Source organism: Myotis lucifugus, unplaced genomic scaffold (assembly GCF_000147115.1).
Source record: "Myotis lucifugus unplaced genomic scaffold, Myoluc2.0 scaffold_741, whole genome shotgun sequence".
NCBI classification, from domain to species: Eukaryota; Metazoa; Chordata; class Mammalia; order Chiroptera; family Vespertilionidae; genus Myotis; species Myotis lucifugus.
Window position 1 is genome coordinate 98807 of NW_005871789.1, and position 9837 is coordinate 108643.

General features: G+C 60.1%; 2 protein-coding genes across 5 annotated transcripts in view; one reads left to right on the forward strand and one right to left on the reverse strand.

Moving 5' to 3' along the window:
• Positions 1-571, reverse strand: part of NOD2 (nucleotide binding oligomerization domain containing 2) — a 23831-nt gene extending 23260 nt beyond the window's left edge. For all 4 annotated transcript variants that reach the window (XM_023746848.1, XM_023746847.1, XM_014448007.2 and 1 more), the window contains exon 1: positions 395-571. In XM_023746848.1, coding sequence (XP_023602616.1) covers positions 395-401 — 7 coding nt within the window. In that variant the 5' untranslated portion in view covers positions 402-571. The remainder of the gene's footprint in view (positions 1-394) is intronic.
• A 3261-nt stretch (positions 572-3832) lies between these two features.
• On the forward strand, positions 3833-9085 carry SNX20 (sorting nexin 20). Its single transcript, XM_014448010.2, has 4 exons — positions 3833-4144; positions 6007-6144; positions 6609-6760; positions 8088-9085. Exons 2-4 carry the CDS (start codon positions 6015-6017, stop codon positions 8754-8756), a joined length of 951 nt encoding a protein of 316 aa, XP_014303496.1. The 5' UTR covers positions 3833-4144; positions 6007-6014; the 3' UTR covers positions 8757-9085.
• Positions 9086-9837: the final 752 nt, after the last annotated feature.

Here is a 9837-nt window from a genome sequence, read left to right on the forward strand (position 1 = left end):
TCACTCTCTCCCTAAGGGACCTCCACTGCTTCCAATTGCCCGCAGCAAGGATCGTCCGGGCACTCTCTCAAGGCACCCCCCACTCACAGGCAGGCATGGAACAGATGGGGAAATTGAGGCCGGCAGAGAGGAGCGAGGAGCCCCCGCTGGGACCTGAAGCCTGGCCTCCTCATGTCCAGGCCGCCTGAGCCTCAGGACTTCGCATCCCAGGGGCTCCCCACACACACACACACATACACACAGACCCCGCCCCCAGATCACAGCCTCTCTCTGGACCTCAAAGGCTCTCAGGGCCCAGAAGTTCTATCCGTGTCCCCAAGCCCCCTCTTCTCCTGGAGTCACAGCCCGCCAGGGGGCTCCCCAACCTCCGGATGCCCCCTGTCCAGCTACCTACCTTCCATTCAGATCCCGGGACCCCCCAGGGAAAACCGAGGCAGCCCTTCCTCAGCCCCGCGGTGGCCAGAAGGGCTCAGGAGCCGGCGTCTGAGTCCTGCGGGCGAGACCCTCGGCGCCCGCCCTCTCCCGGCACCGGGCCGTGGAGCACGCAGCTCGGGGAGGGGGGCGCCCCGATTCCTCCTCTAATCACGTCTGAAGGATCCCAAGCCTCCTGCACTCAGCCCAACCCACGTCGGGCCCGCCACGCCCCCTGCCCACGCTCGCCACGCCCACCAGCGCGCAGACCACGCCCTCCTGCGCGCTGACCACGCCCCTCCCCGCGCTCGCCCCCGCCCATCCCCGCGCCGACCACGCCCCTCCTGTCCAGCGCCTCCATCTCCGCTGCGCCCACCTCCCCAGGTCTGCTGAGTCTTGCCCGCTGCCTGCAGGGCTGGGCCACCTGGCTGCGTGGCCCTGGCCGTGTGTGTCCCCCTTTCTGGGCCACCTTTCAACTGAAGGGAACCAGAGCGTCTCCCAGGACAAGCCCCCCTTCTCCCTCCCCCCCCCCTCTCTCACACACACACACACCCCTGTGAAACAGAAGCCAGGAAAGCTGTGGGTGACAGAGTACAGCGCCCTCGGAGGGAGGGGTCAGCCAGCCTTGGTATTGTGAAGGCCGGAACAGCGCTTTGGAGAGTGCGGTGGGTTCCATGGCAGCTGCGCCCTCTTTTCTCGTGATTCTTTCTGTCCTGCTGTGTGCGTGGAGGCGAGGGTCCCGGGGCGGTACTGACAGGGCTCGCACACCTGACACTGCCCAGGACGTCCTACTGTCCCCAGCCAGCGCCACCGGTTCTCCAGTCCAGGCGTGAATATAAGCGTTCCTCTTAAAATACTTGTGTTTGGAGACGTTAAAATCTAAAGTCGATTGAAAGAAAAAGACTGACATTCACATAGTTATTATGGGCCGGGCTTCACACACACCAACTCAGTTAATCCCATCTCCGGGCATTGGCTATCATTACCCCTAACTTATCAATGAAGAAACAGAGGCACAGAAAAATGAATTAATCTACCCAAGTAGTGACAGCAGAGCTGGGATTCACCCCCAGGCACCTGGTGCCAAAGTTCAGGCTCTAATCAACACACACACACACACACACACACACACACACACACACACACTGCCTCCAGGCGAATTCCTCACGGGTAGCACTCAGTAGGTTGGGGTTGGGAAATGCTGCATTAGAAGGACGGAAACTACCCCAGCGACAAGCTAGAAGCCTCCTAAATGCCCCACAATAGGAAATTGCTTAAGAAAACTGACAGGGGCCCGGCCAGTGTGGCTCAGTGGTTGAGCATCGACCTATGAACCAGGAGGTCCCGGTTCGGTTCCCCGTCAGGACACAGGCCGGCTCCATCCCCGACGTGGGGCGTGCAGGAGACAGCCAATGCATGATTCTCTCATCGCTGGTGTTTCTCTCTCTCCTTCTCCCTTCCTCTTTGAAATCAATAAAAATATAATGGGGGAGGAGGGAATTGAGAGAGCAACTGGAAAACTTTGCCAACTCATCTTTCATCCCCCACAGCCCACCTGGGAGGAAGTTTTCCAGCTTGACCTGCAAAATACACCCAGAACGCAGCCGCTTCTTGCCAGACCTCCATGCCCACCGGGGTCCCAAGCCCTGGCATCTCTTACCTGGGCGACAGCAGGAGGTCCTAGCCATTGGCCAGGCTTCCAACAGCAGCAATGCGAACCTGTTTAAAAATAAAAGCCTGGGTATGCGTCGCTCCTCTGCGTCAATCCTTCCAGGGACTCCCCCTTTCAGAGTAAAAGCCAAGGAGGGGCTTTAGGATTGCTGTTTGCACCCCGCGCCCTCGGGGAGCCCCCTCCTCACGCTCACCCTCATTCACTCTGTGCGGCCACACTGGCCGCCTGCTGCTCCTGGGCTGTGCCAGATGCGCCACCACCGCTGGCCTTTGCATTCGCTGTTCTCTGCCTGGAATGCTCTTCCTCTAGACACTTACATGGCTCCCTCTCTCCCTGGCTGATTTTGTGTTTTTCTCCATAGCGGTTATCCGCACACCGCACGCCATGGACTTTCTTATTTGCTGTCTTGGGTGTCAGTCTCTCACCCATATAGACATGGTATCCTTTTGAGTTCATGTTTTCATTTTCTTTGGATAAATACCTGGGCGGGGAACTGCTGGGTCAGACGGTGGAAAAACCACTAGGATTTTTCAAAGGCTTAGGTGTGCATGCCCAGTGAGGAGACATAAAGCTGACACGACTACCCACACCTCGCTGGCTCGGGTTTTCGATGCCAGGCCTGTGGAGGCGCAGCTGTCAGTGATCAATTCTTGTTGCATGTATCCCCCAAAAAAGTGTGTGAGTGTTGGGGTTCCCAACTGTGGAACGCCTGGGGCGTGGGGAGCAGCAGTGTACCGTTTCCCGTTGCTTGCTCAACGTCGCGAGGAGGATCCTCAATTACCTCATGTTGCAATTCCGGAAGCTGACACGCAGAGAGGGGCGGCGGCTCCCCCCGGGCACCCAGTGAGTCAGGGCTGAGCTGGAGCCCAGCCCCGATCGCCACCCTCTGCATCACCCACCCACTCATTCATTCATTCATTCATTCATTCATTTGCGCAAGTGCTCATTCCTTCATGCACACAGCAACGACCCAGCACCCTGGCAGGTACTGCTGTAGGGACAGACCGCCAACACGGAGTCCCGCCATCCGGGCGTGGGAGACCAGCAATGAAAAAGCAAACACATAGGCAAACAATGCAGGTCCGGACAGAGGGGCCAGGGGCGGCCGCCAAGGGCGAGACAAGCACGCCGCACGCTGAAAATGAGAGCGAGTCGCAGAGGAAGCAGGAGAGGGCATCGCGGCTGCAGGAGGTGCCAGGGGAGGGCTGGGCGTGTTTGAGGCCAGAAGGCAGTGCCCACACTGCTGAGTGTAAGTGATGCTCGCAGGGGGACCACACGCAGGGTGCGGGGGAGGGAGCCAGGCGCAGGAGGGGTCTGGATTACCCCGAATGCCGGGAGAAGCCGAGAGGGCCCAGGCAGTTTGAATTCTAGAAGAGCCACCTGGACTCCAAGAGCTGGTCCCACCAGCTCTGTGCTCCTAGCCTCAGTTTCCCCATCTGTCAATGCCTAGCTCATAGGATAGCACAGCAAACACGAAGAAGGTTTGGGAGCCCTGGCCGGTGTGGCTCAGTGGATAGAGCCTCGTCCTGAGGACCAAAGGGACCCGGGTTTGATTCCCGTCAAGGATATGTACCTGGGTTGCAGACTCCTCCCCAGCCCGGGTCCCGGTCAGGGCTGGTGCAGGAGGCAACCAATCGATGTGTTTCTCTCACGCCGATGTTTCTCTCTGTCTCTCCCCCTCCTTTCCACTCTCCCTAAGAATCAATGGAAAAATATCCTCCGGTGAGGATTTTAAAATAAAAGAGCTTTGGGAGCTAAGGTTCGAAGGCCAGTGTTTGTGTGGGACTCGGGAGGAGAGCCAGGCCTCTGCAAGGCTGTGGGCGGCGAGGCCCCGCTCTAACCCGCAGGGGTTTCTGCTCCCCTGCCCGGCGCCCCACTAGCCCCTCCTCAGCAGCCAATGGGCTGGGGCGCCCGGAGCAGGCCGCACAGCCTAGTTCCTGTTTTCAAACGGGGAACTTAGCAAAGTCACGGCCCGGAGCCCGAATGCAGAGCTGAAGGGGGCCCCATGACACCCCTCCCGGACCCCTGGACACGCACGGGGCCAGAAGCCGCAGGTCAGAGGTCAGTGTCGGATCCCACGCTTGGTACCCCTCTGCCCCCCGGGGGCCTGAGCCGGGCAGCCCGGGACCCACCCTCAGTACCTGTAGGGGGAAGGGGGGGCCCGAGAGGGGTAGGTGGCAGCCTCGGTGCGCCTTGGGACAGCCCAGGGAGCCGCTCCTCAACCCTCCGCCGCCTCAGTTCCTTCGGAAGTGCCAGGGAGTCTGCTTTCTCCGAGCCCCCAGCACCCCTCCCCCGAGGAGGCGGCGATGGCAGCGGGGACAGTTCCAGCAGCGTGGCCCCCCCCCCCGCCCCCGTCCAGGCCACAGGAGCACAGGGTGCAGACCAGGCCTGGAGTCGGACAGGCCAGAGCTCAAGCCCAGCCCCACCCCGGGACCCACCCGCAGACCCAGGCCACCTGCACCTTCGTGTTCTGAATCCCTGCTAATGTGTTCCTTGTCCCTTTTTCTAATCTGCCTTAGACGTTTACAATGCTGCTCCAACTTCTACCTTGATTAAGAGTTATTTCTCAATTAGTTCTCGAAGCATCTATTGCCTGTCAGATAATGAGAGGGACTGTTAGACAGTGCGGGGGGGGGGGGGGCGGCCAGGGGGGCCTGAGCGGATGCTGCCCATGGACTCCAGCCTCAGGGAGTGGGTGCTGTTTGTATAAAGGAAATTGAGGCACAGAGAAGGTAAGGAACGTGCCAGGCACCCGGTAATCTCGTTCACTCAGCTCATTCACAGGGGTTACTGCATAAACCAGCGGTTCTCAACCTGTGGGTGGCGACCCCTTTGGGGGTCGAACGACCCTTTCACAGGGGTCGCCTAAGACCATCGGAAAACACATCTAGAATTACATATTGTTTTTGTGATGAATCACTATGCTTTCATTATGTTCAATTTGTAACAATGAAAATACATCCTGCATATCAGATATTTATGTTACGATTCATAACAGTAGCAACATTACAGTGATGAAGCAGCCACGAAAATAATTTTATGGTTGGGGGTCACTACAACATGAGGAACTGTATTAAAGGGCCGCGGCATTAGGAAGGTTGAGAACCACTGCCATAAACCAAACCCAGGCACCCCGCTGCCTCCTGCTGCCTCCCTTCCCGAGCAGGTGGAGGGGACCCTGAAGGCAGACAGGCCGCCTTCTGTCCTACCTCAGGCCCTGCCCACCACCAACTGCTCTGAAGTCTCGGTTCCTTCACCATAAAGCGGAGGTCCCACGCTCCTCCTCCGCCCCAGATTCCCGCGGAGGGAGGGAGCGGTGCTGCGGGCAGAGGCTCAGCCAGGGCCTCACACGCTCCCCAGCCATGGGACCTTGGGCCAACCCTCCCCTGTTCCTGGGAGTCCCGACAGGTTTGGGGGGCAGTGAATAAGACAGTGGGTGTGAGAACCTGGGGGACTAGGAAGTGGGGAAGAAGTGGTCGGTGGCCCTGGCCGGTGTGGCTCAGTTGGTTGGAGTGTCGTCCTGGGCACCAAAGGGTTGCAGGTTCGATTCCCGGTCAGGGCACAGGCCCGGGTTGCGGGCTCCATCCCCAGTAGGGGGCGTGCAGGAGGCAGCCGATCAGTGATTCTCTTTCATCATTGATGGTTCTCTCTCTCTCCCTCTCCCTTCCTCTCTGAAATCAATAAAAATATATTGAAAAAAATAAATAAAATAAGAAATTCAGAGCAATGGGTAACATGAGAATCCTAACAAAAAGGAAGGACAGCTCGGCCTTGGGCCCTGGTTTGGCATCCGGCAGTGGGCAGACAGCTGGATGGGCAGCAGAGGCCCAGCAGGGGGACCATGAGACGGGCCTAGGCCTCCCATGACCCACCAGGGCCCCACCCCGAGGGGCTCTCACTGTTCTCTCTTGTCCCCCTGGCAGCCCGGAGCATGGCAAGTGCCCAGCACCCCGGGAGCCCAGGGTGGGCAGGACTCATGGCCCCGAGCGCCGCAGGGGCCAGGCAGGAAGCGCCCGCCGCCGGCCCTGGCCTCCCGCCTCCAGGACCTGAAGGGGACTCGGGTGAGCGGAGGCACGGGGCGTGGTCGGGGGGACGGAGGTGGGAAGACGTTGAAACACACATGTGGGCACCTCAGCAGAAGCCAGGAGACAGCAGGGCACCTCCCTTAGCTCGGCTCATCCTGCAGGGGACACGGAGCCGGGCCGCAGGGGCCCACCTGCAGGCCGGAGTGGAGCCTGTGACACACGACACACATTGCATTTTGCAACCAGAGCCGCCTGGGGAGGAGGGGCCACTTCAGGTCGTCCGTCCAGGGCAGGATGCGTTCAGCCAGGGGGGCTCAGGGTCGGGCTGATGCCCGGCTCGCCCCGTTCTTGGTCGGATGGGGGCGGGGGGAGTCACAGCTCTTCTGGGAACCCCATGTCCCATCCAGGCAGACCCAGGCAGACCCAGGGACACCCCCCCCCCAGGCCTGGCCCCCACGTGCACGGGCCTGGTCCAAGGCCTCAGGGTGCTGTTCTTGCAGACGCGGCCGGCAGCCCGAGCGCCCACTCCGGCATGACCACGCGGGAGCTGCAGGAGTACTGGCGGGGCGAGAAGGGCAGCTGGAAGCCCGTGAAGCTGCTCTTCGAGATCGCCTCGGCCCGCATCGAGCAGGAGAAGCTGTCCAGGTTTGTGGTAAGCACCGGGGCCGGGGCCGCGGGCCTCGGCTCCCCCAGCCTGGAAGGGCTCACACACACTCACCCGCAGTTCTGCTGGGGGAGATGCCGGGGAACAGGGCCAACGAGCAAGATGGCGCGCTGGGCACTGTGCCAGCTGCGTGAGGCCCGGAGGCCTGTGAGCCACGGCCCCCGATCCCCATGAGGAACGAGCCCTTTGTCCCACGTGACCTGGGGTTGGGCGTCTGTGTCCCCGCGCCGTGTTGCCACATCCCTGTATCAGTGACATTGTCACTTACCTAGGAGTTTCCTTTAAAAGGGGTCACTTCTTGGAAAACACGAAATAGATGCATCTCTAGGAAAAAGCCTCCAATAGGAAAGCCAGGCCCTGCGGTAAAGAGAAGGCGATCGTGCCCGAGCCAGTGTGGCTCCGCGGGCGGAGCATCGGCCTGAGCACTGGAAGGTCTCGGGTTTGATTCCCAGTCAAAGGCACGTGCGTGGGTTGCAGGTTCGATCAGGGCACAGATAGGAGGCAACCAGCTGATGTGTCTCTCTCACATCGATGTTTCTCTCTCTCTCCCTCCTTCCCACTCTCTCTAAAAATCAATGGGAAAAATATCCTCCAGTGAGGATTTTTAAAAAAAGTTCCTGGTGGGACAGCTCTGGCGGGGGGAGCTGCTCTGTCCCAGTGGGCATCAGCCTGTGTTGGGGGAGACCTTACTGACCCCAGAAGGGCCTCACCTCTGGGGCAGCTCCTTCCAGGCGCGTGCAGAAGGCACCCAATCAACATGGATGTTTCTGTCTGTCTTTCCCTCTCTCTTCTACTCTTTCTAAAACAGTGGTTCTCAACCTTCCTAATTCCGAGACCCTTTAATACAGTTCCTCATGTTGTGGTGACCCCCAACCATAAAATTATTTTCGTGGCTACTTCCTAACTGTAATTTTGCTACTGTTATGAATCGTCACGTAAATATCTGATATGCAGGATGTATTTTCATTGTTACAAATTGAACATAATGAAAGCATAGTGATTCATCACAAAAACAATATGTAATTATATATGCGTTTTCCGATGGTCTTAGGCGACCCCTGTGAAAGGGTCGTTCGACCCGCAAAGGGGTCGCGACCCACAGGTTGAGAACCGCTGCTCGGGTTGAAGATGAACATATTATAAAAAAAAAAAAAGCGCATTTTCAGGGTGTGCTTTAAATCCCAATCATCATTCTTCCCGTCGCCAGGCTTGCTCTGGCAGTGCAAACCCTCCTTGGGATGCGCTCCAAAGCCATCTCCTCTCTCTCTCTCTCTCTCTCTCTCTCTCTCTCTCTCTCTCCCCCCCCTCCCCCCAGATGTACCAAATCGTGGTCATCCAGACGGGCAGCTTCGACAGCACCAAGGCCGTCCTGGAGCGGCGCTACTCCGACTTCGAGACGCTGCAGCGCGGCCTGGCGCGGGCGTTCCCGGAGGAGATCGAGGACGTGGCCTTCCCCAAGAAGCACCTGCTGGGGAACCTGGCGCCCGGGCTGATCGCGGCGCGCACGCGGGCCTTCCGCGACTACCTGCGCCAGCTGCACGCCATCCGCTGCGTGCGCCGCTCGCGCGAGTTCATCGACTTCCTGACGCGGCCCGAGCTGCGCGAGGCCTTCGGCTGCCTGCGCGCCGGCCAGTACGTGCGGGCGCTGGAGCTGCTGGGCCGCGTGCTGCCGCTGCAGGAGAAGCTCACCGGCCACTGCCCCGCCGCCGTGGTGCCCGCCCTGTGCGCCGCGCTCGTGTGCCACCGCGAGCTCGAGCGCCCCCTGGAGGCGTTCGCGGCGGGCGAGCGGGCGCTGGAGCGGCTGCGGGCGCGGGAGGGCCACCGCTACTACGCGCCGCTGCTGGACGCCATGGTGCGCCTGGCCTACGCGCTGGGCAAGGACTTCGTGTCGCTGCAGGAGCGGCTGGAGGCCAGCCAGCTGCGCAAGCCCGGCCCGCGGGGCCTCACCCTCAAGGAGCTGGCGGTCCGCGAGTATCTGAGCTGAGCCGAGCTGCAGACCTGGGATCGCCATGGCTCTGCGGGCTGCTGGGGCGCCTCTTGGATGGAATAGCCACGTGGGGCCACTTGTCGTCCTCCACTCCCCAGCTGTGTCCAGCTGAGCCCCCGCCCCCCGCCCCCCTCCGGAGTTCTTGGAAGCCTCTGCTGTGTCCTGTGTCCCTTAGATGCCAGGCTCACTTGATCTCAAAACCACAAACCCAGCCCCCGGCGGCGTGGCTCAGTGATGGAGCGTCAATCTGTGAACCCGGGAGGTTAGGGTTCGATTCCCAATCAGGGCACATGCCCAGGTTGCAGGCTCGATCCCCAGTAGGGGGCGTGCAGGAGGCAGCCGACCCATGATTCTCTCTCATCATGGATGTTTCTGTCTCTCCCTCTCCCTTCCTCTCTGTACTCAATAAAAATATATTTTTTAAAAAGAAAGAAAGCCCAACAGGGGTTGGGGAGGGGGGGTTTAGTAGAAGATTCGGGCAGCCAGCTGGGCGAGCTAAGAGTTGGCCCCGGATGTCAGGGTCCGCGTGGCATCAGCCCACTGGGTGCAGAGAGACAACGAACGAAGGACACGTGAGTCTAATGGGGCACCGGTGGGGGTGGGAAATCTTCTAGAATCTGCACTGCGGGTTTGGGGTCTGGATACACACCCCGTGGCCTAAGTTCTTCCACAGGGAGGTCCTGGCAAAGTGGGGGTTTGGGGGGGGGGGCTGGGGCCAGGCACCTTGCACCGTGAGAGCCGACTCTCTCCAAAGGAAGTCAGCCTCGGACCAGGCCAGTGGAGAGGGGGAAGCCGGATGCGGGGGTCGTGTGCACCTCAAAATCACACATATTCGGTGCATGTGTGCGGTAGAGAGAGGTTTTTTTAAAACCTAATAACGGGGTGGAGGGGACCTACAAAAGCATGTCAGGGAGCTCACCATCAGGACCCCTAAGCGGGGCTGGCTCCCACTTTGTGCGCAGGGAATGGGCTCACCAGGTTTCCTAAAGGGGCTGCCCACCTGCCTCTCCTGCTGGCACTCGGTGCCGCCCTCCCAGGTGTTTGGCAGCGGTGGCCCGTCGGTCTCCGGGGCTTCTGG

Excerpts from the sequence above, each read along its gene's own strand:
- SNX20 (XM_014448010.2), top strand. The coding sequence starts at position 6,015 with ATGGCAAGTGCCCAGCACCCCGGGAGCCCAGGGTGGGCAGGACTCATG. Across the intron at positions 6,145-6,608 it reads AGGACCTGAAGGGGACTCGG|ACGCGGCCGGCAGCCCGAGC; the intron begins GTGAGCGGAGGC and ends CTGTTCTTGCAG. Across the intron at positions 6,761-8,087 it reads AGAAGCTGTCCAGGTTTGTG|ATGTACCAAATCGTGGTCAT; the intron begins GTAAGCACCGGG and ends CCCTCCCCCCAG.